At 50.3% G+C, this 28,000-nt stretch overlaps 2 protein-coding genes across 2 annotated transcripts; both read right to left on the bottom strand.

Moving 5' to 3' along the window:
- Positions 1 to 1,072: 1,072 nt before the first annotated feature.
- On the bottom strand, positions 1,073 to 14,388 carry LOC119090000 (2-iminobutanoate/2-iminopropanoate deaminase). The gene is made up of 6 exons (XM_037212799.1): positions 14,339 to 14,388; positions 12,639 to 12,833; positions 6,271 to 6,428; positions 4,866 to 4,937; positions 4,014 to 4,069; positions 1,073 to 1,551 (listed from the first exon to the last, which is right to left on the bottom strand). The coding sequence occupies exons 1-6, from the start codon at positions 14,386 to 14,388 to the stop codon at positions 1,489 to 1,491; spliced, it is 594 nt and encodes a 197-aa protein (XP_037068694.1). The 3' UTR covers positions 1,073 to 1,488.
- Positions 14,389 to 18,632: 4,244 nt separating this feature from the next.
- On the bottom strand, positions 18,633 to 27,896 carry LOC119090674 (transmembrane protein 19). The gene is made up of 7 exons (XM_037213519.1): positions 27,748 to 27,896; positions 24,958 to 25,068; positions 23,435 to 23,572; positions 22,841 to 22,990; positions 21,481 to 21,585; positions 20,730 to 20,945; positions 18,633 to 20,354 (listed from the first exon to the last, which is right to left on the bottom strand). The coding sequence occupies exons 1-7, from the start codon at positions 27,839 to 27,841 to the stop codon at positions 20,191 to 20,193; spliced, it is 978 nt and encodes a 325-aa protein (XP_037069414.1). The 5' UTR covers positions 27,842 to 27,896; the 3' UTR covers positions 18,633 to 20,190.
- Between the last annotated feature and the right edge of the window lie 104 nt (positions 27,897 to 28,000).

Below are 28,000 nucleotides of genomic sequence, written 5' to 3'. Positions count from 1 at the left end.
GCGTCTGTTGTAGTCGAATGAGTTCAGTTTCACTTTAATATGTATGCACTTCCTGGCAGTGCATCTGATACATTTTTCTGTAGCCTCTCCACGGAAAATGCATCATGTGCACAGTTGTCTCTACTTTGCACGTGTCAGAAACGGCGTTCTGCACGAAGTTTCGGGCTACCTTCCATGAACGGCTACGGTCTCACATGAATCTGAAATGGGAAGCAATTCGTCCGTTGATAAATATCTTATCGGTCAAATGTGAAGAAACAACCGAATCTTTGGCATCGGGAACACAGACTGAGGTGGTCAAAATCCAGGGAGAGGTCAAGTTCCAGGGGGGCGGGTAGGTTACGTCGACCTTATCGGCTGAGTCCCCCCAACCATTTTAGATTTAAAAAGTGGCATCCCTGTGTGTGTTTGTGTGTCTGTTAACAGACATGCATTTCTTACAGAGCACACTTACCTAGCCAAAGCCCATGACGAGTAATCCTTGATTGGAATGGTGTACCAAGCCTGCCTTGCTCCACGCGACACCGATGTTAACGATAACGGCGCGCCACATCATCCCACGCCCACGATCGATCCGCGCGTTTGCTAGGCCTGGTGTAACCCCAGAACTTAAAGGTGAACTAAAGACATGGACTGAAGGCACGCATGTCTATGAGCCAGGTCATTTGTGTTATAAACTTAGTTCAAGTTCCGTAAACGTGTCTTAGCTACTGAATATCCATGCAATTTCATGAAAAAATTATTTTGTTAGCTGATGTATCATTAAAAAATTTGTAAACATTTAAAAAACTCTTATTAAAAAATTCAGGCCAGCAATTATTCATAAAAACGCCTAACATCGTGCCTCCGTTTTTGTCTAATTTCATGATTATCACCCGAACTTCACGGTTACCTAGACCACGCCGCTCCACCATTCCATGTCTGTTCCGGCTCCAGTGAGTAGTGCACTGCCACGCGACTCGATGTTTACCGGGTCTCACAAATCATTCTTTGGAGCTTGAACCTGCATTCTTGTATGCAGCATGTTACGGGTCTCCATGGAATATCCTGTCATTCGTTCACAAAAGCGTTGTGCCAGCAGTCACTGTCTCCTTTATTGACTTTATTCACCATATTGCAGCTTTCCCCAAATCCAGCGTTTAGCCGCGATCAAATCTGTTCCAAGCCGTGTACGATCATAAACGCAACACCAGCCCTACCCTCCTCTCCTTGCAACTGGTTTCCATCCGTCGGCACTCGGCACATGCCACACTGGAGCGGCCCAGAATACCGTACAGCGATCCACGTCAGCTACCACGGCGCGGACCGGCTCGCCGTGAAGAGGCTGCCTCCGACAGGCGGCGTCGGCGGCGACGGTCGACGGTCGAAGGCTGCCGGCGGGAGGCGGGCGACACGGCCGGGAATCTCATCGACGCTGGGCTTGGCCGGCGCACCGACGGGGGGCCGGGGTCCGACGGCAGGGACTGGGGTGCCGATGTCAGTCAGGCGCTAGAGCCTGCTGTCGCCGTCGGAGCACTTGAAGGCGATCGCCTCGATCTCCACCATCCCGCCCTGTGGACGGTGCATGGATGGTCAGCGCCGGCCCATACAGACGCCGTGACGACCGTGACGGCCCCGCCGCGGCAACGTCGTGACGCCGTCTGCGGGACAACTGTTCACTGTATACGAGACCTCGGCGTATACAGCGCCCCGTGTACGGGGCCTCGTAATGTACGGCGGCCCGTGTACGGGACCTCGCTGTATACGGCGGCCCGTGCACGGGACCTCGTAGTGTACGGCGGCCCGTGTGCGGGACCTCGCAGTGTACGGCGCCCCGTGTACCGGACCTCGCAGTGTACGGCGGCCCGTGTACCGGACTTTGCAGTGTACGGCGGCCCGTGTACCGGACCTCACAGTGTACGGCGGCCCGTGTACCGGACCTCACAGTGTACGGCGGCCCGTGTACCGGACCTCGCAGTGTACGGCGGCCCGTGTACCGGACCTCGCAGTGTACGGCGGCCCGTGTACCGGGCCTCACAGTGTACGGCGACGCAGCCGTTCACGGACATGGCAGCCCTTGGCCCACGGTATCAGCTGAGCATGGTGGAAGTCACTGAGTCTCAGGCAGACAATCCGTAACAATCATCAGTATATATCAGCTTTAGTCAAGATTCTAGTAAAATGAAGAAGTTGTCTTCCATTCTCAGTGTCCGTAGGGTACATACTGGACATACACTATCAAGTTCAATTGGAAGATGCATGTGCGTGCAAACTATGCCGCCGTTATTGAGTTAAATTGAGTGACTGTAGTGAACAATGATAACATTTTGCTTCCAAGTCTAAAATGCTTCGCCGGGGTGCAGACACGCTTTGTCACCATAGCTTATGACCATAAGCTAGTATATGGAATCATCACTACGCGCTCTCCCCCCCCCCCCCCGCCCCTCCCTCTCCAAATGCGCCTCATCTTTTGCATGTCTTCAAAAGTTTGCTAGCGCTCGGCAATGTACCACCCGTTTGGAAAACCGCTGGAGTAACGCCCCTGTCTAAAGCCAGCGACCGGAGGCACCTGAATATTCCGGCCCCATTCAATGTCCGACTTTGCAAATGAAATGTCCGTAACCAAATCGTCTCATGCCTTTCGGAACGTAAAAAATTTCCCGTGTACAACATGGTTTTGCCCGGAACACTCCATGGAGTTGGCCATGTAATGCACTGTGAGCTGGCAAGCCAGACACACGGACCGAGGCCTTGTTACCACGCTGACAACGACGGATACATTGACAGCGTTTGATAGTGCTTAGCATTCCCGGCTCCTGGAGGATGGCACGGGGTTGGTTTTCACTGCTTCCGCGATTGACTGAGGGCTGTTCGCGTGTCGTAGGATGTGAAATGCTAATCCCGGTTACGAACGTTAAAGATCAGAGAAGTATCTTATTGCTGATATTCTTTTTCCTGTGTGCTAACGGCCTGCCTTCTTATATTTACGGAGGTTAACTCATGCATGCCAACGACCCTCGGTTTTTCGACGCAGATACTCCAGTCAACGTTGACGGTCTTGGTGTTAGGGTGGAGACGATGTTGACATTGCCAGAAACTAATTAACAACAAAAGTCCTCAAAATTAGCTCTCGTAAAACTGATTCACACTGGTAAAATCACCTCCATTGCAACCAAGTCAAAATTTTTACGTTCCATTTGGACCAGTAAAAACGAAACTTTTGGCTTCCGTCAAGTTTCTTACGTCACTGTGAATTCCAACCTAAGTTTGGAACATCAGGCATCTGCCTCTGTAAAGCGCTGTTGTAATATATATATATATATATATATATATATATATATATATATATATATATATATATATATACATGTGGAGTCGTTAGATTTTTCAAACACAAACAAAAAAATAAAAAACAACATATTTTTGTGCCAGAATCACCAGTTATCAAACGATCACAACATGTAAATCCCGTCCTTCAAGTATTCTGGCGGTTCTAAGTAGACAACCTTTTCACCGAGCGCAGTCTATCAGCTCTCCACCACAAAATAAGTCGCCTAGAGCTCCGGATAGTTTGCAGTCTTGTGATACCGCGATCTGACGTGTGCGGCAGGACCACGCGAGACCCTGCAAGTCTGCTGCCACAAACTACACGTGTCCGTACCGAGCTCGCCGCAGACCCCTCGTGCGCTGAGGCACTGGTGTATGGGATCAGTTGCCGCCAGATGTCAAAAGGGTACAATTGGCCAAGCTTTTCCATGCGCTAATCTGGCTGCTGTCGGATCATTACATCGTGCAGATTAACTGCCTTTTTCCAAAATTATAACTGCGCCGCCATTTTGTACTGCCCGATATTTGGCGGCAGAGATTACGTAATTACCTGGAAAATCGGAAGAGCCACATGGTTAACATTTTATGAATAAATAGCCGCATAGGTTTATGCACAAATGCATGTCCTGCAGACGTGATGTCATTACGGCGGATACATTCTCGACACATATGCCGCAAAATAGCGTGAATCAGGCCACTGAGCTCACCTTAGGCAGTGCTGCCACTTGGTAGGCCGCCCGGGCCGGAAAATCACTGGTGAAAACTGGAAAATAATATCACAATCACTGACATATCGCTGGGCGGAGCACTGTCGCGAGGCCGCACAACAGGTGACGTGCCTCACGCCTGAGCCCACGGCACGCGCCCGCACGGCACGCCTGCCGCCCGCCTAGCTACTGATGCATACGGCACCCAACCAGCAGTGTCGGCGCCGTTGCTTGCCATTGTTATTGACATGGCATTGCTTACTTGAGATTCCCAGCTACCAACGGAACCGGGCTCTTCCGGTCTCACCTGTTCCGCAAAGTGAGGTCTCATGCCAGGCATTTTGTGTTATGAGAAGCAAACAAACAAAAACTGCACGCAGCCCTATTCCAGATCGGCTCCACAGCAGTGTCCGCCCGTGTCCATGGTTCCCCCCTCGCCACAATGAGTGCATTGCCCTGTCTTCCATGCGCCTGCCACCTGTCAGCGAATCGAGTGCCTGCAGTGCTCGGGTATGAATGAACTCCCTGCGCCTGTGCAGTGTGGCAACGCTATGCTTGCCCCGGTCCCCCCCCCCCCCCGTCAGGGACTCGGCAGACCGCCGGGTATGACGTCACGTGCCGGCTGTCAGAGCCGGCCATGGTTTCGCCGGTCCGATCTCGCCGACTCATGTGGGGACCGCCGCGTCGGCGAGAGTCGATGACGCAACGCGTGGTACTGCGGCGCCGGAGAGCAGCGGGGCGGCGGACAGGGCCGGCGGACCGGGGGGGGGGGGGGGGAAGGGGGAGGGCAGGGCGGTTTTATAAACACGATCGAGGAGGAATGGTATCAGCAGCCGCCTCCGGTCCGCTTACATGTCTTGTAGACTTCGTTGACTTTGGAGAAGTCGTTCATGTCGGCGAGAAGAAGAACCGTCGCTTTAACGACTGGAACAAAGAAAGGCGTCGATCAGATGGGCGCGCGCTGCAATGTCGCCGACATCCAGGGCAGGCTGGGTAGGACAACAATGTAAAATACATGCAATTGTTGAATGCATCGGAATGATCCGTTCTGGCGTTAAGCTATAAAAACAAGGTGGCGACACTGAGGGTAGTACGCGCAGTCGTAAGTATGAAGGTTACATCGAGCCCCTCATTAGCAAAAATCAATTTACTGTGCATATTTGCATTTGGACAAATTTAAACAGATTTGGACGGATAATTTCATCAAAATATCGAACCAATAAAACGCAATGAAAGGAGGACGGGTGGAGAAGAGAGAGTGCGATGAAGAGCAGACATAAACGTGTGCAATTGGTTCATTCGAAGGAAACGTGGACTCAACATATTTTATCACTGTCCGCGTGCCGGTCTGCCACTCTCACCGTCCGCGTGCCGGTATGTTACCCCTCACCGTCCGCGTGCCGGTCTGCCACCCTCACCGTCCGCGTGCCGGTCTGCCACCTTCACCGTCCGTGTGCCGGTCTGCCGCCCTCACCGTCCGCGTGCCGGTCTCCCACCCTCACCGCCCGTGTGCCGATCTGCCGCCCTCACCGTCCGCGTGCCGGTCTGCCACCCTCACCGTTCGTGTGCCGGTCTGCCACCTTCACCGTCCGCGTGCCGGTCTGCCACCCTCACCGTCCGCGTGCCGGTCTGCCACCCTCACCGTCCGCGTGCCGGCCTGCCACCCTCACCGGGCACCCTCACCGTCCGCGTGCCGGTCTGCCACCCTCACCGTCCGCGTGCCGGCCTGCCGCCCTCACCGTCCGCGTGCCGGTCCTCACCGTCCGCGTGCCGGTCCTCACCGTCCGCGTGCCGGTCTGCCACCCTCGCCGTCCGCGTGCCGGTCTGCCGCCCTCACCGTCCGCGTGCCGGTCTGCCATCCCTCACCGTCCGCGTGCCGGCCTGCCGCCCTCACCGTCCGCGTGCCGGTCTGCCACCCTCACCGTCCGCGTGCCGGTCTACCACCCTCACCGTCCGCGTGCCGGCCTGCCACCCTCACCGGGCACCCTCACCGTCCGCGTGCCGGTCTGCCACCCTCACCGCCCGCGTGCCGGCCTGCCGCCCTCACCGTCCGTGTGCCGGTCTGCCGCCCTCACCGTCCGCGTGCCGGTCTCCCACCCTCACCTTCCGTGTGCCGGTCTGCCACCCTCGCCGTCCGCGTGCCGGTCTGCCGCCCTCACCGTCCGCGTGCCGGTCTGCCATCCCTCACCGTCCGCGTGCCGGCCTGCCACCCTCACCGGGCACCCTCACCGTCCGCGTGCCGGTCTGCCATCCTCACCGTCCGCGTGTGTCATGCCGGCCTCCTGCAGGATGTGGCCCATGTTCTCCAGCGCCTGGCGCGTCTGCGCCTCCACGCCTTGGCACAGTTCTCCGGAGGTGGCATCGATCCCCAGCTGGCCGGACACGTACAGCGTGTCGTTCACCAGCACCGCTTGGCTGCGGACGCGGAACAGATATGTCCCGTATCTGTCCTCGTTCACCAACACCACCTGGCTCCGGACGCGGAACAGATATGTCCGGTATCTGCCCTCGTTCACCAACACCACCTGGCTCCGGACGCGGGACAAAGATGTTCGGTATCTGTCCCTCGTTCACCAGCACCGCCTGGCTCCGAACGCAGGACAGAGATGTTCGGTGTCTACCCCTCGTTCATCAGCACCGCCTGGCTCCGGACGCAGGACAAAAGATGTTCAGTATCTACACCTCGTTTACCAGCTCCGCCTGGCTCCAGACGCAGGACAGACGTGCTCGGCATCTGGCCTCGTTCACCAGCACCGCCTGGCTCCGGACGCAGGACAGAGATGTTCGGTATTTGCCCTCATTCACCACCACCGCCTGGCGGCGGAAGCAGGACGGAAGGGTTCTGTATCTACCATCGTTCATCAGCGCCGCCCGCTGCTGGGGACGGGGTGGTGCGACGGCGGTTCGGCCTAAGGCAGTGAAATACATTAAACGGCGTACAAGAAAATAAGGCGACGTAGAGACTGAAGATAAAACTTCGAACGTGAACACATTAGAACGCACTGAAAAATTTGATATAAAAACCTTCCGTGAGAGCTATCGACCGTAACGTCTTTGCTGATACTCCGATGACTTTGGACATTTATTAAGAAGGGATGAGCGGACGAGAGAATCTCAAGATTCCTAACAAAATCACGTTTTTTCATTCTACTGTGTACGCTTGAAACGAACTACATTGACAATCAAGGGGCAAAATCGCAATCGCACTTACATAGGATCTGCTGATACATACAACTAACCACACGGAACGCGACTGACATCAGCTCCCGACTGCTGGTTTTGGAATTGCGACCCCTGAAATTAACCTTAACTTCAGAGGGGCAGAGACAATTTTCGGCAAAGCTTACATGCGAAAACAGAAAGCTCCACATCAAAAAGCACGTACGTTACGGCAAGCTTTCCGCCGGGCCTCATTATCAACCATCTTCTGCGGTACCCATGCAACCACTTGCTGACGACGTTTGCGTTGTGAATGTGTTTAGGTCCCACGCCAAAGTCCGCGTCCTTTGATACGACGAGTGCAAGTCCGAGCCCACCGGCCATTATCAGGCGCGTATCCAGACCAAACTCCCAGGGGGCACACCAGAAAACCAACAAAAAAGTGGACACCTTGTGAAGTATAATTAATTTTGTTCTGGCTGCAACGAGTTTAACCAACGCTGCACTGAACGAATTTTTAGCCTCTGAAACTAGCTGGATTACCTTTGGGAACGGACGGGATGAAGAGTACATACAAATTCGTTACAAAATACGCGGGAAAAAACGTTGTAAATGCCTTGACCTAAGAATGCTGCATGGCGCATGCGAGCATCGTGGAAATGACAGCCCAAAACAACAAAATGACCAAACGATGACACCTTATCAAATTGCTAACTGTCGCTTTATGAACTTTTTTGTACGGACAACCTTCTGTGTCGGAATGTGCGTTGGCTACTGACCGATTCATGAAATGGATGGAAGCACCCACTTTGCACAAAGCGTGAAAGTTCATAGGTAGTGGCGACTTTTCCAGTTATCTTATTGCTTCTCAAGGTCTTTTCATTAAAATCAGCGAATTAAAAATTTGGTGGGAGGTCGCGCTACGAGCTAACAAACTGTCTTTTTCCACACACAAAAAAACGCTTAAAATCGGACAAATTTGCTTCTAAATAAGTGAACATCTACTCTATTTACTGTATGCAGGTGGCAGTACCGTATGGATGAGTTATATGCCATCCTTTCATACCCATTCATTGATATGCGCCGGCTAGTTAGTAAAATTCTAAATGTCCTGCAAAATGACGCTTTCATGCGCGAGTACATGCAAAACGATTGCGCAGACACTGGGTGTCCTAATCAATACTCCATTTGATAGCTATGCAACTGTTGATGCCTAGCTACGCCAACATTTTTCAAGGTCAAGTTAAGTCATGTCACGACAGAACACGGCACGTTTGCCTTAAGCCATTCTCTCCTGAACTTTCCACTGGTAAGTCCTGGTCTCTGCGGGTTCCGCCGTCTCTGCAGATTTGATTCCTATTCCGGATTGAACCTCGTTTCGCTTGCAGGATTATCTCCGGGACTATGTTTTGTGAATTTAGTACACCACGGTTGCAAGTTTTGTGATGACGTGCATCAGACGGAAACATTGCATTACATGTTCCACAGGTTAAGCGAGGCTTTGCTACCGCACGCATACCGCACGAGTGTGCTTTTAAGTACAGAGGCTTGAAATTTGACATTTCCAAAGCTAGATCAATTTTAATAAAAAAAGTATGCTCGACGAGTGGCCGAAACCGCGGGAAAATTTTAATGAAATAGGAAGGGAGCACTGCCCAGGGACTTGGAGAACAAAGAACTTATCGCGTAAGATTTTCCTCACCAAATCCATCAGCTACCCCTGCGGCTGTGCCCGCAATAGATACCTTCACGGGTGAGACTTCCTTACCCCGATCCTCTCGTTACCCATTCGTTAAGCATGCTCATACCTTGCTCTCAACCAGCCGTCCATGTAGTTATGACCGCCCGTTACCCACTCGTTTGCATTTTCCCAGGCATTTCATTTTACATTATGAAAAATGTAAGAAGAAACGTTTGAATTCATCCTTACGCTGATGCGTACATAATTGCAAAGAAGGTACGAATTAAGCTAATCATGTCTTGATAAAGCGCCAGCAGCAACACTGCGAAGTGTTTCTTGCAGAATCCAAAAGACATTTCGTAAACGTCTCACCCATATCAGAAAAATAGCTTGACCAAAATGTGTATCAATCCACCCTGTTACCCACATCACATAGTTACCATTGGGTTAAACCAACCCATGAAGTCCTCTAGCGCACACTTACCTGTTGCCCTTCCATAATCAGTCTTATCTACACGTTACTCATCCATTCGCCACGTTACAGTACTTAAGCTCTAAGCAACAAAAATGTCTTAGAGAAGCTTCCGTGCGCCCCGACATCTCAGTTGGTTTGTGCGTCCATCCTCCGATTCACCAATCCGTGGTGGGCTGAGTTCGAGTCCCTTTATTTTTTTGCCATTTGCCCCTGGCTGAGATGCTCCGCGGCACGAAGCAGCAGCCGCGCTGAAGTTCAGGTGGCCATAGACGGATCGTGCCGAGTAACGGGAGACGGTTAAGTTTTCGCCGTAAAAATCATGACATTGACCCGGAATTCTACGATCGGACGGTGGTCTCAGTCGTCACGCAACAAGCACCGCTTAGCGCGAACACTGATCCCAAAAATCAGTCTATTCAAAGAGTTTAGACCAAACCTTAAAAACGAAATAGATATTTCGTCGAGTCCAGGCTCAAACTTCCTGTTTTGCATTAATAATTGCAAAAGTGAGATGCATGAACCTAATAATGAGGAAAAGAAGCGCAAGCAGTCAGATCGCATTATATTTATTTGAGACATCCGCCTAATATTTCGTAAAAGTCTTATCCATACTCGTGCCCACTTATATAATTTTCCAAAAAATTCATACAAGCCCAAGCCGCTGCCCGTTCCATGTAGGTGCCTGTGGGTTTGTCCAGTCCGTTCATTTTCCTGTTGTCGAGCACCCGTATTCAGAACTGTCGAAAATCTAGACAAAAAGAAGTAAAAGTGGCCCGAAAAGTGTCTCAGAGTTCATAAAGAAACTTCGCCCTTAAAATACGTCGATCGTAATCCCAATGCACGTGCATAACATGGAACATCCGATAGTTGTCTCCTTAAATCTATCCGCTCTAATATCGCTTGGTTGTTCGGGAAATGTGGAGACACTTAGAGTTGAAAAGAAGCCTCTGTCCACACGAAGAATTAGGCCTCAAAACGCAACCCCGACAACTGATACGTGGTTTGAGATCGGTAACAAACCTGGTATGAGTCAAGTGCTGACTCCAACGCTTTTCCGTTACAATTGTCGCAGATCTAACCGCGGGGAAGAATTGCATCCAGTCGTGAAATCCCCCGCCGTTTGTTTAAGGGAGCACTGAATGCGGCTGGGGATGCACTCCAGATCCCGGGATCCCCCGTTAGACACGCTAGACCCGGGGCACCGGCCCAATGCACGCCACTGGTACGCACCCGGTGTAGCCACTGGGTGCGTGCACTACACCCGCATGCAGCCAGTAGCAACACATGCAGCCAGTTGCTACGGGCCTGGCTATTCTGAACGTGAGTCAGTCTGAATCTTACGGCTCAAGTTTGAGTCCTAGAACCCTAAGTCCTAGCCCGATGTTCTTTGGTCTGAATCAGGGTACGAGCTTTTCTATTCATCAGCGCAGAGTCCAGAGCTGTAAGCCCGAATCCCAGGACCCTGGTAACCAGTCCTGTTATCTTGACTTTGAATCTGTGCTGCGATAGGAATAGCCTTCTGGACATTTAAAATTGGATGTTCCAGCGACTGGAGGGCGGAAATGAGGTGGATTCCACCAGGGCAACAAATATTGTTAAATATTTGGTGAACATGATGAATCAGGCCGGCGCACCGGATACTCGCGAAGCAGGCGTGCCTTCAAGGTTCCAGACAGGGGCAACCACAAGGACATTCTTTGGAGCAACAGGTACAAAGCATCGCGATGTTTTTCTTCTTTACCTTGAGGACGTGCGTTGAAGCATATGACTGTTATGGTGGGGAGTAACACGAAAAATGTCGACATTTATGTGCAACAAGTACTCCGCGCATCGCAAATACGTTTTCTAGTAAGTAGGACCGAGAAGAATGCGCCCCCGTAGGACCAAGCATTTCTGTTCTGCCAACTACTAAGATCGATTTCTTTCGTCATCATGGGGTCTTGAACGGTACGGGTTCCGGAAAAGACCAGCAAGTATGATAGGGCCAGGAGTTGCGGTGGTCGGAGGCATGGAAAGCTTAGATTTTCCGGGTCGTCTCGCAAGGGACCATCGCCCAAATATCCACCTCCATGTATTCGCCCTGTTCATCAACCACCGATGGGCACATTATAGCAGACTAACGTTTACCGCCACGGGAACATTGCTTGCTTCACCCACGTTAGACCCGTATCGCACGCACAGTGCGGCTCAAATAGACCCCGATGAGACACAAGACATCAAGGTGCCTGATGCACAAGACATCAAAATTGTGCTCCGTGCCATTCGGATTTTGCGTCCTCTTCAAAGGATATTAACGAAGGCGGATTTGTTTATGACGCCGTGCAGGGGCGCATATCTCAGATGTCACTCAGACACGCCCACTTTTGCTGTATTCTCATTGGCCGCCCCAAGGTCAGCGTTTGTCGATGAGTCGGCGGAATGCCGGTGGTTTCCGACCCCCCACCGTAAGAGGGCAGCAATGTGAGATGCTCGAATCCCGGTATGTTTCAACACAACACTCATAATTTAGACACAGAAACTAAAATATGATTTTAGTGGCATACTTCCTATTCACCGCCGTACACAGTGACATCAGTTGTTTTGAAAATATTCTTGACAGACATGATGAAGGAAACCTATGTTGAAATCTGTAATTTATGTTGCTGTTTTTAAGCTCACAGCTTAGCTGTCGAGCGTAATACAGAGTCTTGGCCGGACGGGGTTTGCGCGCAGAAGGCAGTGAAATGCAACCAGCCTTGATACATTGGGCAGCTCTGCCGAAAGCTATATCTACGACGCTAGCAGACCTAAGGCACCTCATTTTCGGCATAGACCAAAAGATGCTTGAGGCCTTGGAAAGGGCCATAAAAGTGGCTCCTCCGATAGAAAATGATCTCTGCACCCTTGAAAGCAAGAGGCCAAAGGTCAGAACAATTTCAAAATTCTGAAGGTAGGATGAGCCTGACGTTTCGGCTCACCTGCCCCTCGGCGAAACCCTGGGGAGAATAATCGGGGTCGGGATAGAAGAATATTCATGGTTTGAGCATGTCAAAACCGACTTTTTCTCTTATCCACTAATGTGACGTAGTTCATAACCATACTGACGTGTAGAAATTGACCATGAATATGACGTCTCCCCCCCCCCCCCCACAACCGAGAAATTCAGATATTAACCGCCTCAGTGGTACCTTTCGTGGCTGTATATCTGCCACTCGGTCGACGCGGTGCCAACTGATCAGTGAACGCTTCGGCCAAGAGCGGTAATCTGTGGCGACTGAGAAGCGAGCCTAAATCCGCCAACTGCGCAGGGCGGCCTGCGGTGCCGGCCTACCTGTACGGGCCAATGGCTGGCGCTGCCTTGGGTGTGTAGATGGTCCTCTTCATGGCGCTGCCGGCCGCGCGTGACGCCTGCCCGCCTATATCGGTCGTGTGGGGGTACGCTGGCAGCCGACTGCGGTCCTCGCACGCGCGGCTACGGCAGACGGCGGCGAACAGGGCCGGCCGGCGGCCGGCCGGGGCCCGCGTCCTGTCACATGGCCCCTCCCCATCCTCCCCCTCCCCCGGCCGGCCGCCCGGCCAGACGCCAAGGTCGGCTCAGCTGGCCGATAAACACGCCCGCGGAGCGTCACGTGACCCCGCCAGCTGTCACAAGACGGGCAGCCGCCGCGCGGTGGAACCGCAAAGAAAAGGGGCCGTCCGGGCATGGGGAAAGGAGGGGGTGGAGGGGGGGGGGGGAGCATAGCCAATGTGTTTCAGGGGCGCGGGGCCTTGGACAGCTTGACGGCACGCCCAGGCGTGGTTGTCATTCATTCGGGAGTCTTGAGAATGCTTACCACATCGCTGGATGGCCGGGTGAACACTAATCGCCCCGGCGGGGGCGGTTCAGCTTGACTCCCACTGATGTATCAAAGATTATGAGAGCTCGATACACTGGATTGACAGGGTGGCTCTGCGGGAACGCAACTGTGTCAAAATTTCAGGCCAAGTTTTAGGTTCATAGATCATGACCTCTGAGTCAAATAGTCAAACAAATTTACCTTCAAGTTTACTGTCCAAAGTGTCCCCAGACCTCCTCATACAACCGCCTTGGACCTAGATGCCTGTTTGAAGCAAAAGGTCACTGATTTTCATTTCGGGTCCGTGGCCTTGTTTAACCATAAGTAGGTTATAATGACCAGAAACCTACCAAGTTGCTTTGATTTTGCCAAATTCGATAAGCGGTAATAAATACGCTAAGGCAGTAGGCTCCTAAAGCAAAAAGTTGACCTGGGTCATTTAAGGTCAGTGACCTGTTCTAACCTTTAAGGGGTTCATAGCAAAATATCTGTTGCGGCCCTTGCTATCAATTCATTCGAAATAAGCATGAGTTACCAACCACTCCTTAAAGGAAGCCTTTCACGTTTGAAGGTATTAAAGTAAGCATCAGATATGGCGAAGCAAGCTCACTTATAGCTGTTGGTATGCTTTTAATTTCTACAAGACTGCGCTAGACAATACCATTTCTCTGTTTAGGAAATATACCCCTCGTTACGTCATTGTTTAATACGTTATCGTATCTCGCACAATATTGATTGATTGAACACAATACTGACTCGTGATCCTGTGGTTTTTCTTTCAGGAATCATTGTTTAGAAACGTCACGTAACATTCATCCTTACGATTAACTAGCTGATGACACCATATCATCGCGGGCCATATGACATTTTTTAACAGAAATATTAGCATCAAAGGCAACGAGTCACCGTGACGAGATGCCTTCGTGTGCTCAGCTCAAACCGAGTGTTAATCTAAGCTTCGAATTACATTCCAAGGTATGTTCGACAAACTTGGCCAAGTCTTGTCTTACTGATTTATTCACCAATCAGCCAAGGAAACGTGAAACAACATCTCGCGAGCCAGTGAGCACAGACATCAGTTTGTTCCGGCGTCACAGTCAGTGCTGTCCACAACTCAGTGACGTGACGTATGTTATCAGGATATTGCTGCGAGGTCGCACCGGCCGACGGGGTATTCATTATGTTTATGCCTAACCATATGGAGTCGAGACTCTCGACGAAGACGAACTTCACTCCGCGGAACATGGCCCGGTTACTGCCGATACGGCCCAGGTTGTATCAGCTGCACCGCAGCCTTGCCTTGCGTGACCTCAGGCCAAAAGCTTAGTTTTAATTCACCCGACCACAGCACTACAGATATAGAACGCCGTTCCAATTCGCCAGACCACGGAACTACGGATGAAGAACGCCGTACCAATTCACCAGACCACAGAACTTCAGATACAGAACGCCGTTCCAACTCGCCAGACCACACCACTACAGATATAGAAAGCCTGTTCTGCTCAGGTTCAGGCCGCTCATAATTTGTTAATGTAGGACTGACACAACAGCAGGTCTTTGGCAGTGCGAGGGAAAAGGGGGAGAGACACAGCATGCACGAAAATAAATATGGGGTTTTGATGTCAGGCTTCGTGGTTGATTGCTGAGGCAGTGGCGAGCGTCACTGAACCTCGGCTGCCGGCGTGCTCATCTCAGATGTTAAACATGACCTGGGACAGGGACGTCCGCCTCCTTCACCAGTGCGAAGGAACTGCACCTGTGCGCACTGACCTGTGCCCATGCTCCAGTACACAAAAGAGACATTTTGTGGAGCTGACCGCATGCCAAATAAACAAACAGTCTTACTTGTACGGGAACTGAGGTGCGGCCGACCTGCTGGTGCTAATAGTCCGCTTCATGGTGGCTGGGGAGCTGGCTACTTCTCTACAGGCAGATACGAAGACGCGTGGCGTTTGGGAAGAACGTGTGGCTCGCAGAGAAACTCTCTGGCCGGGTGGCTGGCACGGGTCAAACGAGCACCATCCCAGCATTAACGTAAACACCCCGACGGCGCCTGGTTCTTGATACAGGCAGCGCATCACAGACAACACGCGGCTCTTGGTCGCAGGGATGTGACAGCAGCGTGGCGATTCACTCGGCGCAATCGCTTTCAGGCTCCCACATCTCCCGCATCTCTACAGAGATGATGACATCCCTAGTTTTTAGGACATGAATAACGACCCCAAGCAAGTGTTACATTGCGTCCAGTAATGTACAGTACGATTGCTACGGGACTGTGCGCCTTGTTTTTGTTGCAGGATGTCCCAATTCTGACCAGCAAAGCATACAGCGCCAGAGCCCAGATCTGTGTTCAACTTCAAATGAGCAGCCGAGTGTATCTGTGCCCCACAAATCTACGCTTTAACTGACTCACTCATACGCAGGGTTAATTTTTCCTCTGCCCCAGTTTACTTTTCTTACACTTGTGCACGCACGCAGACATACGCACAACATATATACATACATATGTTTATATATAACCAGACATAATAAACATGTGATAATCACTTTCATCTTGCGTGATATCTGTATTTCCTGAATTAATCATTGCAAAAGCAGCTAAGAAAGGTGCCTCTGTTTCTTTATAAATTGGTTCTCTCAACGTCATCCATCAACACAGACACATTGATACATAACAATCATGTATCAGTCTTCCGTAGTCCTGTCGGGCAAACGCCATTTTTCTGCATTTATGCTGCCAACAATGTGTCATTTGTGAAAACAAATAATGTCCATCATCAGCCAGCTGCTGGACCCCATTGGACGCCGGCACATTTTCGCGGAGCTTAGGCAAGGAAACGAATAAAGTTTGCGCCTGATCTAGCACGTTTTCATTATGCAGCATATCGAAGTGTCGAATTAATAAGTTAGTTATAATAAGTTAATAAGAATAAGCATAAGTTACCCAAACACGTTCATTCATGGAAATAATAATTCATGGAGTAAGCTGTGTGGGTGTATTGTTTTGACACGTTGGCCTATTAGCCTGTAAGCTTTTTTGCGAAATTTTATGTCAAAAACGAAGCTAGGCAAAACTAAAATCGTCCAGATATTGCATCGCTTTTGCGGAGTAACCACGTAAGCTAATGTATCTGCAACTGCCTAAATTTGAAACAGCAACATACCACGTTGCTATTTCACAATATTTATTTCTCGTCACTGATATTCATTAAGTTTTGCACGTTCAGTATTTGGTGCTGCTGGGCTGCTCTAAATGTTCTAGCTTAGTAAAATGAAAACCGCCGTTATTCAGGGTTCGGCGGTGTTACAAAACAACAAGCAACAAACAACTGAGGCAAAACAGTCGTGATTCTTGACGACACCAGTGTAAAACAAGAACAGGGGAGGCTCAAAGATGCAGACATAATAATTTCAGAACAGAGCATTCGACTGAAGACATACACAAATGCTGAACAAAGGCCGTACGGGCCCGTACAGTCAATCACTCCATCCAACCCTCACCCCAAGGGTGTCAACCTTGAACGTGTGCACGATAGTGTACCGGTAGCCAATGATGAATACGTTTAACGCGTCCGGGCAGAGACGGCGCCACCGGAGCGACGGGGAGGTCGTGTTCCCCTCTATCGTCGGAGAGGCGGGGATACTCCCCATATTTTGACAATCTCTTGTAGGAGAATATGTATTCTCGGCACAGATAGTTACTGAGGGGACCCTGTTCTCGATTGCTGTCATAAAAAGTTATCTCTCATCGGTAGGATTACATTGTTACAGAATGCTAGTGCGATGCTATTAGTATTCCATAAGACAGCTCGGGGACCTTTCCCCATACTGCTCGAGTACATTCGATGTTTTTGTCTTCCGCATGCCTGGAGTTTAAAGTCGGATGATGAGGTGATGGATGATTGGAGCGTCACGTGCATGCAACCTATGAACATAAGGCATTGTTTTTTAAGAGAAAGGTGGAACTAAAATTGAATTACAATGTGCGTACTTCGACGCAATATATTTATTTCTCCAGGTACAGCTGCTTTTCCACGCGCTCTCGTCAATGTCCATCGCGTGTCATCACCACTTCCACCGTCGTGTTTTTGCGGTAGCTGTAGAACGCAAATAGATACGACCATACGCGGTTGCGTATCTTCTCTGTGCATTGCGCACCTGGAAACATTTCGTGTATAAGTAATTCCGAGGTCGAAATCCAAAAATTAGAACCCTCTCATCTTGTCTAGGCATTGACACATTTGGTGGATCATACAGAAGCATTGCAATATGAGTCGACATGTGCATTTACTCGTTTTGTTTAAGTTTATAAGCTTTCTATGATCCTGTACCACGTAGAGGAATGGCTTTCAGCAAGTGTTCCGTGAACTGCTTGCCGGACTGGCAGGGACCAACCTTCAAACATTTCCCTTGAACAATTTTGAAGTGGGATGTTTGTGGTCAGTAGAATTTCACCAAGACATCAGTGTTGTAGTTTCTTGGTGTTATGACATTACCGTGCCTTTACGCAATGCAGTGGCGGGCTTAAACGGTTTGCAGCACACCACGCATTCTTGGACACAACTGACAGTAAATGTGACATCTTAGGTCCAAGATGGCATTCCTGCTTAATGAGGAAGACGTGACATAGCCATTTAAATTACCACGTGTCTGTTTAGCAAATAATTTATTCAAAGACAAGCGTCCTTAAAATGTGCGTGTCCATCTGTATATGAGGAAATACAAAACAAATTCTAACTCCTATTTGACCTTGTGATGGACCGCCAAGATGATGAAGTTAAAACTTAACAGCGGCTCACAAGACACAAGCTCACTCAACATCTACAAAGTGGAGTTAAAAAGGTAACCATTCTGTTCTAAAACAAAACGCATGTGTTGATGCAGGAGAAGGGGAACTTCACTGATTTTTCAACCTTTGTCTCCCTTTCCCTCCACACACCATTCCCAGCCTTTCCTGCAGCTGTGATGGCTCTGTAGGAACGCTCCCTCAGCAGTATCTTTTTTACCACAAAGACATGACGGTTCCAAGCACTGTCCTGGACGAGAGGCGACATCCACGGAGGTTGTCTTTCAGCTTTTCAAACAGCCAGAAATCTGATAGGCCGCCTGGAAAGCAGGGCCGGTGTGCATTGGTTTCGATACGCTCCTCGTGCATGCGTGTGTTCGTGCGTCAGTGGACGATTGTGTGCGAACTGAGAACTAGCTGTTCTTCATTTAAAGTTTCAGCACAGGCAGCTCGATAACATCCTTTGTCAGACGTACGCAACTGCGACCCATCATCCTGCACCAAAGTCAGAAGCGAAACGTGTATTGCTTGCCGCTGGCGAGCTGCGCTTTGGAAAACCGTCAACGGATTGATTTCAGACGGATTTCAAACGGATTGATCTTCATTACAAAAGTGTCAGCACAGGCAGCTCCATAACGTCCTTTGTTAGACGCACGCAACTGCGACCCATCATCCTGCACCACAGTCAGAAGCGAAACGTGTATTGCTTGCCGCTGGCGAGCTGCACTATGGGAAAACCGTCAACGGATTGATCACCACACACGCTGCTAATAAAAAGTAAACGTACCGCTTGTGGCGGACGGTAGACACAAACGGCCAACCACGCCACCTGGGAGGATTAACACCTGGACCCGGTGTCGCGGCCCGAGGGGAGCGTGCCGTGCCCCCGACACTCAGGGGGTCGCGCATCCCGGTACAGTGAAACACAAGTGGGAGCGTGGACATGCCGGTGCAAGGAACACAAACACATGCAGCATCCGTGCCACGATACACCCGGTGCACCCGAAGCAACAGCAGTCACGACCTGAGTTTGCACATAAACCAGTGCAATAAATTGGCACCCTATAGATAAGACGCTAGTGTTAGCCTTATTCCTCTTGGAATAGCCAGAAAGGAGAGATAAACGCAATGACGTTTCAGCCACCTGCCTTTATCGAACCAAATGTGAGTGGTGAATTCAAAGGTTTAAATTGCTTGTCAGCCCCACTCGATTTTTCAGGTTTGTTTAAACAGCGAGTCACAGTTTCTACAAGTCACCAACACGCAGGGGATTAAACAGTGGCCATTGCCAGCTTATACTGTATATGCATTGTCAGCATATACTGTGTATGATACAGTATATACCCCACAAAATATCAGAAACGTAAAAATACGTGTACATATACGCAAATTCAAGAAATAACGCATTCAAGGAAAGACACATGCATCTTAATGCATTTTAATGCTTAGTTGGATATCCACTATAGCATATTCGTGTCTGGAAATTGATCCTTGTTTAATCCTCTGAATGTTGGTGACTTGTGAAAACTGTGGTTCGCTGTATTAACAAAGAAAAAATCGAGTGGGGTCAGCAATTTCAGATTTGGAATTTCCTGGTCATATTGGTTTTGATAAAGCCATGTAGCCAAAATATCAATACATTTATCTCTCCTTTCTCCTGGTTACTCTAAATGGAATAAGGCTAGCAGTATTGTCTTATCTTAATGTATAATGTTCCTCGCAAAATGCACTTAACAACATACGTAAATTGACACGTTCTCGTAAAGAACGGCACAGTACATTGGCGCGCAAGGTCTTGAACGCAAATAATTACGCATGCAGGAGGATGATTCGCCTAGTCAAGTTTGGAGCACATAATATCATTCCAGCTGCTAGACAATATATTTTGAGCCACATGGGTTCGGCACGAGTAGATGCCCCTCCCAACAAAAGACAAGTGACTGCAACGCTGTAGCCCAGCGTCAGCGATCCTCCACAGTACGTACAATGCTGCCGGCAGACTGGAAGCGGCACAATGGAAGACGTTACTATGACAACGGCGGCCCTAACTACAGCTGTGACGACCCACAATTCGCCAACACGCAAACTTAACTGCCGAGTCCGTCGGACCCACCAGAATACCAGTTGCTAGAAAGCAAGCTACATCGTGCTCTACAAAAAATCCTTAGCCGATGCCCCAGCCTGTAGCATAGTATCATCCTCCGGTCGACAGGCGCTTACGACCTAGCGCCAGTGCCAAATGGCGTCCCCTGGTGATGGGGTCAGCGACCGGCCGGCCAGATCCAGTAGCCGATGACGGGGGCCACGCAGCCGGTGGCGATGGTCATCAGCAGGTTGACGGAGTGGTTGTCGATGACAGGTCGGCCGCAGATGTGACGCACACCCGGCCCCGGCCGCTCCACCACCACGCCCTCCTCCGTCACACCTGAGCAGGGTGGGCAGTGATGGGACGCGGGTCTCAACTGCGGCCAGGCGCCTGGCCTAACGCACCGCTACTCAGCCGCGTCACTCGGCACTGAGTACTGCATACACCTCGACCGCTGACCTGACCTGGCCTGACCCGTCCCACGTCACACCTGCGGACCAGGCCTGAACACTACGCCACCACACCTGCCGACCCCAGTACCACAGACTGGCCTCGACCCGCGCACTACAACGACATCTGAGCTTTGGTCCGAGCCAAGCGTTAATTAACCATTGACCTCTGCCGCGGCCGCCGGCGCACGTGACGTCAGCGCTGACTCCACCGCACCAGCAGCAGCCGCAGCAGCAGCAGCAGCAGCAGCCGCGGCGCGCTGACCTGAGTACTGCAGCGTGGCGCCGAGCAGCGAGTCCAGCAGGCTGCCGAACAGGCCGGAGAGCAGGCCAACGGTGAGCAGCGGCCACTGCGGCGGCCGGCCGTGCAGCGTCCAGCCGCCCAGCACCGCCAGCTGCGTCAGCCAGCACGCCAGGCCCACCAGCGCGCCGCCCAGCAGGCTGGCCAGCAGGCCGGCCAGCGACACACCGCCGTTGGTGCCTGCCAGAGGGAGCGTCGACTGTAGGCCAGAGCGGGGTGCAGGTGCGAGAACTGAACGCTGGGCTTAAGGGCAGGTGTTCCACGTGCCGCGCAACGCGCGCTGGATTCACGAGGAAACTACGCTGAAGGCATGGCCAGCGCATGGTCACAGCGCGCCGAACCTACAGCCGATGCAAACTAAACGTGCTGTCCATGCACGCCTGATGTAAGCGAAAGTCGGGAAAGCGACACGGTAACAATGCAGAGAGGGCACTAATAACAGGCCGGTGGTTAAGAGGGCATGAGGTACAGCAACAACAGAAACGTAAGGCGCACCAGTTGACACCGTGCGAAAGCCAGGCGCATGGTAAAACTGCACTAAGTAGCATCAGCAGGCCCGTATATAACGCGACCTCCACTGCGGACCGCACGCTTTCTTTTGCACGGTAGGCCTCCGCTCATTAGCACAGAGCTGTGAGCAGCACGCTGCAAGCGAGGACAGGCGGCGGCCGGCCCGGTCGCCGGGTGCACCCCCGGCCGCGGTCGGGGCGCGTACCTGTGGGCACTCGCTTCAGGGTGGTGATGAGCATCGGGTCCCGGCCGGCCAGCACCGTGCCCAGCTCGGAAGCCCACGTGTCGGCGTTGGCGGCGGCCAGCGAACCTGCCGCGAGGGGGCGTCCAGTCAGCGGCGGCCGGTGGAGCGCGCCGACACCACCCGGACGCGCGCCGCGGCCGGACACGTGCCACCACCGGACATGCGCTACAGTCGGACAAGTGTCACGATCGGACACGCGCCACGGCCGGACATGTGCCACGGCCGGACATGTGCCACGGTCGGACAGGTGCCACGGTCGGACGCGCGCCGCGGCCGGACACGTGCCACCACCGGACATGCGCTACGGTCGGACAGGTGCCATGGCCGGACACATACCACGGTCGGACACGCGCCACGGCCGGACACATGCCACGGTCGGACACGTGCCATGGCCGGATACGCGCCACGGTCGGACACGCGCCACGGCCGGACACGCGCCACGGCCGGACACGTGCCACGGTCGGACACGCGCCACGGCCAGATACGTGCCATGGTCGGACACGTGTCATGGCCGGACACGCGCCACCGTCGGACACGTGTCACGATCGGACACGCGCCACGGTCGGACACGCCGGCCGTCGCACTCAGCAGATAAGAGACAGACCATCTTGAATTTGACTGTGCGCAAGCTCCCGGAAAAGTCAACAGATTCGAAACGGCCGCTGTCAGCATAAACTGTGCTCCACATCGCTTAGATATTTGTCTGTTTCGGCCGGTTACGCTGGAGCTACCATACAAGGGTCATCGTTGCAAGGCATCCACCAGCTAACGCCGAAGTCTACGGTCAAGACGAACATGTGGGCACTTGCTATTGGCTATGTTTCTGATTCTCGGCGGCAATCGACATGGTGGATGACGAAGGCAAAAGCCACACCAGTCACAGCCGCTCCGAAACTCAGGCAAACGGTACACTGGGATGGCAGTGCCAGTATTCACCACTTTGGCGTTCACATAAGAATAAGTTGCATGACGGCTCCTTGCGGACTTATATGCCAGCCTCCAAAACGGTCAAGCGAAGAGCTCATGCCTTCCGACTTCAGAAACCCACCCCATAGTATTCCCACCTGTACACCTCGCATCGAGGTCCGCAGATCCAGACAAGAGCTCCCGATTTTCCGCTTGCCATTAGCCAGGATGGTCTCCAGACTGCCGTTCCCAGCGCTAATCCATCGACCCGATGCCAAACTTCGCACACGCCGGGCAACCGGCGCGTCACACTTGGTGGTTGCTTTTTTTCCGACGGTGACGGGTCAGTCAGGGCCGCACCGATATTCCCACGTCCCATCGCACCATCCCGGCTCTCTCCCAAGTTCCGTCTTACCGAGCACGGCCAGCATGAGCACGGAGCCGTGGAAGTCGGCGTGGAAGTCGACGGGCGTCTCGCGGCAGCCGCACTCGATCAGGTACAGACAGGCGGCCTGGGCGGCGGCGCCACCATTGCAGAACACCTGTCGCCAGTTGCGCTGACCGCCTGCGGAAGGGGAGGAGCACCGGCTCAGCGCTCTGGCGGCGGGGGTCTTGCCCTGGCGATTGCCCTCTGTGGTTTCGCTAAACCCAAGGAATTTCCCGTCAGTAGCAGATCAGTGTCCTTGCACGAGTACAGATGGCCGGTTAAGTGCGATGCGTCTTGGTGAGGGTTAGCTTGGTCTGTAGGGCAGCTTGATCTGCCCTGAAATACCAAAAATTAAGAGAGCCAACAACACCAAATTTACATGATACGTAGAACTCAATGTGCTAATTTGGGCGCACTTTTCGGGCTTAAGATCGTGACCTTCAGGTCAGTTAAGGTCAAACATGGCCAAGCTTGAAATCAGGCAAAACGATGTCGCACCATATACATAACCCACCGCCAACTGGAAGGATAAACTGAAATAAAAAAGTTGACATTCTCAAAACAAGTACCTTACACACTTACCTTCCTTAAAATCGTCCTCAAACCTTTGCTTCTGTTTGCTTCTAAAACGTGTGGCCTTCGACGATGATAAAAAGAAGGTCAGCAGCATTGCCAAGAACGTCCAGTTTCCCAGGGTGAGGAGAAAGCCAACAATCAGACCTGAAATGCAGCGAGTTTTTTCACCACCTCACAGTTATGCAGCATGAAAATAACTCTTGCAACTGTAAATGCATCCTTATCCACGAACAATGAGGATAAACAGATAGGAGTATATGTAGCGTAAAGGTCTTTGCTCGCACCCTTATCCATCTGCCTAGGGAAAGCTATTTCAATTCAACTGATATTTTGCCCCCGACCATTTTGGCAGACAGGGCAGCGGACAGATATTTCTCGTGGCGTACAAAGCGGCGCACGTGTGCCACGCTGACCACCTCTGGTCAGACGACGGCTGACCATCTTTGATCAAATGGCAGCTGACCGCCTCTGGTCAGATGGCAGCTGACCGCCTCTGGTCAGATGGCAGCCGTCTGTCTCTGGTCAGATGGCGTCAAATGACAAATAGTCAACACCATGCAGTGGTAGCACATCGCCAGGCTGGTTGTAGGAGCAGTCGTGCATCACATGACTCGTGGCTGACGGCCTCAGGCCACAGGTTCAGGTGCTGCTTGATGCATAAACCAAAAGCAAGCAAGATACTCGTTGGATCCTATCGTTGCATCAGTATGCCTTTACAGTTTGCCATTGCTGGTCACTGTAACTTCATTTCATAGGAAGTGTGACTGCGGCTATCAGCTTCAGAAATGTATCCCAGTCTGTACAGGTTGTCGCCGACAAAAAACGGTAAACACGCCATTTTCAGCTGGCTGAAAATGGCGTGTTTACCGGTTTTTGTCGGTGACAACCTGTACCGACTGGGATACAATGTGCAATATGCACGGCATGGTCCAGCAAACAAGGCACAACGTGACCAAAAACATTTCAGTAAGCATATGACAGCTGTGCATATCCGCCAAAAATACGCTAGGTACCCTCAAGTCCTTCTCAGGATGAACTGACACGCAAGAAAGGCCGGAGAGAAGTATCAGACCAAAACGTTGAGTAAACAATAACGACACTGGCGAGGACAGTATTCTGAATAATCTCACAACACAATGAAGTACAAGGATCATGTATTTCGATTCGCAGCTAACTTGAAACAGTGTATTGGGAAATGCTTTCTGCCCCTCTCGTCAGCGCAAGGTTTCACCGGTCAGATTTGATGCAAAGCTATTTGTCGTCGTGCGCACACAACTAGTGGATCTTCGACTGAACGCTCACGCAGGGCGGGGCTTTCAGCGCATTAATATCACGTCTTCTTTCACCCTGCTTCAAAAGCAACAACATTTAAAAGTGTTTGGGGGCACTAGCTACGTTTTTGGAATCGTCTACGTGATGACATCTGATCAGTATCACACGCTCGATCACTTCGCCCGTCTCAACGCGCACAAGACGTTATTTTGTTAGCATAAACATTAAACAGACTATCTGCCTGGCTCAACACCCACCTGCTAGTACTCCTGACTTATCCAAACTGCGCTTCTTCAAGCCCCGGTGGGCGATGAAGATCGGTACGATGATGGCGGCGATCCATCTTGGGGCTGAGCACACGTCTGAAACTACAGCTGCCCATCAGCCACCCTGCACATTTTAACAGAGAAGACATCGCAATGGTTGTGCAGCTGGAACCTTTAGCAAACACGGTTCCAGCTAATCATAGATATGTGCATGGGGGAATGTGGCATTTCACGACAAAATAACCGAGCAAATCTCAAATTTACGCCCTCATACTTTCAGAAGATCTGAAATTACATACCAGGGATATTCTCGGGCCCTTAAAGACAGCTGTGCGAGTCCCAGACCCCTCTGGGCAACGATCACCGCATTATAGCCTCGGGTATTTTCGAGAGATTATGCTGCAGGCAAGGAAACTTTTGTAAATTTCAAAATTTCTTTGCAACTTTCACCACGTGACTCCGGTCTTTTTCAAAGAGCTTCCTGTATCAATGATGTCAAAAGTTGCCATTTTAACATGACCCCAATCAACTTTGGTGAAATATGTGAAAGTTGGAAAACAAAAAGATGGTCTCTTATTATAAGCGCCATTGTTGGGGTTCACAAAAGGCGTGTAGACGGCGCTGGGAACGGTACCGCCGTATATCTCCAGAGTGGGGAAACATATCCAGAGGCCGTGAACCACATACAATTCGGTGGGCGATTCTGAGCTCGAAATCTATCAATATGTTTGTGATCTGATGCCAACGTCGAAGCAACATTAGGGATCAAATGCAGGTTAATGCATACACTGTATAATTTACTTCTGCTATCACCATATCGGTGGGACTTGCACAATGAGACAGCTGATGACGTCATCATTAACATACAAATGAGTCACAGCTACTCTCTTACTTGTTGGTCTAAAAAATAAGGTGACATTGGGTTGCACACAATACATTAAGAAATTGGCACTTTCCCCACAGTCACTGCTGTATATCTGATCATACAAAAGACAAGGTCAACACAACAGACATGCTGCTCAACTAGCTCATATTGGAACTTTGAATTTGGAACAGATCCTCCTCACTGAGCACCAATTAATTTGCACAACACAGTGATGTTGGCCAATATTAGAATAACTCTGCAATTAATATGGTGACAGCACATGGGAACCAAAAGTGGCCTTTAGCCAAACATCATGGCTCCTGACAGCTGAGAATGTTTCAATACCTGAACACCCATCAGACAAACTGGTCAAACCCATGCTATTTTTATGGCTAATAACAACTAGGTCATCATCCATCTTTGCTCTGAAGGCGTCATTTTTGCTCAAATGAAACTTTAAACTTCCTACCCCTGATCTGTAGACAGTTCATGAACCACTGTGGTTGCCACATTCTTGGACAAGGATTAATGTAAATGCTTTGATCCCTTCATTTTGATAGCCATTTACAATGGAATCCCTATACTTAGATAGCCCTTGCAAACTGACCACAGCTCTCCATCTTGCCTTAGCCACCTTTCCTGAGGAAACTAAAGGAATTGTAAGATTCTAATAAACTTTTTGCTGAAAAAACTGTGTTTCCATTTGCATGACATTTTAAGCATTATCAATAAAACCAATAGCATTTTTAACAATAACCCACTCAGTGCCACCTACACTCCAAATGCAATATTCTGCACTGTTGGCATTTAGCAGTTGCAGGTTGATACTTGCAAATTATTTGCTATTACTTAATTTGCCACTTGATAGCTGGCAAAACTACTTGTTTACTTCTGTATTTGTTTCCTTGTGAATGTTAATCATATCCATGGTGGGCTCTTAAGAGAAGCCTCTTGACAGAATCAAAATATTGAAAGTAGCACTCAAGTGAACTGTTCTGAGAACCAGGCATGGTGCACATGATGACATGATGCATGCATGCTTTTTTAACACAATATGTATGTGAATCCTATGTTTATATATAATGCACTTGTATAAGTAAAATGAATTTGCAAAGAACATTATACATATATATATATATATATATATATATATATACACACACACACATATATATATATATATATATATATATATACATGACACCTGTAATGGCCTCATTCCTTATAGAAAAAAACAGGGAAATGTAACACATTTACATTTTCTTTTGCTGTGTTTTTCTATGACAAATTAGGCTATTTCTACTATCTTATCTACCATGCACTTGCATACATCATGTAAGTCATACTTTCATGAACACTACACATGCCTCACTTAACAAATTTGCATTGATCACCATATCACATCATCACATGGTTTCTCACATTGATCACTATATCATAACCTCACATGGTTTCTCAAGTCATTTGAAAATTAGTGATCATCAATTTGTCTTTAAAATGATATAAAAGTACTTAACATATCCTATACCAAGTGAATTATTGAACCAATCTTGACATCTTCCAACATTCCACCTCTGTGAAATTAGCCTTTGGTTATGCCAATGACTTGTGGCCAGTATTGATATTTCATCATTTTCATAACTTGTGAAATCTTTGCATTTTTAGCCTCTGTGGAATTGGCCTACAGCTGTGACAATGCCCTGTGGTCAATGTTGATGTTTTCTCTTACCCCTCTTATCTCTTAATTTGGCCATTACCCAGGACATTCAAAGAAAATTAAAGAAACCCGACAAACGGCATTGTCAGTTTGTGCTTTAGCGAACTGTTATTGTTTTCTGAGCAGCCATTGTGAGCTTTCACCTCATGTTGAAGTCTATGATAGGCCTACGCTATCGCTCTCCGCGCGTTATCCTCACCATTTCCAAACATCCAAAGGCTCACATAGTTGGATATCCAGAATGCAACTGACAGACTCAGAGCAACGCAATACAATAGAAGTATCATAACCATATCACGCAATTGAAGGAAACAAGTAGTGCACGTCCTATAGTCCCAATGCGGTGACTTCATTGATTGCCCTGATACCCTTGCAAAGTCTTAAGCGCGCTGTAAATGTCTATAAATTATCAGGAGCATTTAGTAAGTTTGGGACATCAACGATGTAAGGAA

This window comes from Pollicipes pollicipes, unplaced genomic scaffold (assembly GCF_011947565.3).
Source record: "Pollicipes pollicipes isolate AB1234 unplaced genomic scaffold, Ppol_2.1 Scaffold_3087;HRSCAF=3621_pilon_pilon_pilon, whole genome shotgun sequence".
Classification (NCBI taxonomy): domain Eukaryota; kingdom Metazoa; phylum Arthropoda; class Thecostraca; order Pollicipedomorpha; family Pollicipedidae; genus Pollicipes; species Pollicipes pollicipes.
Note: the sequence above shows the minus strand (reverse complement) of the source record. Positions and strands in the feature narration are given on the sequence as shown.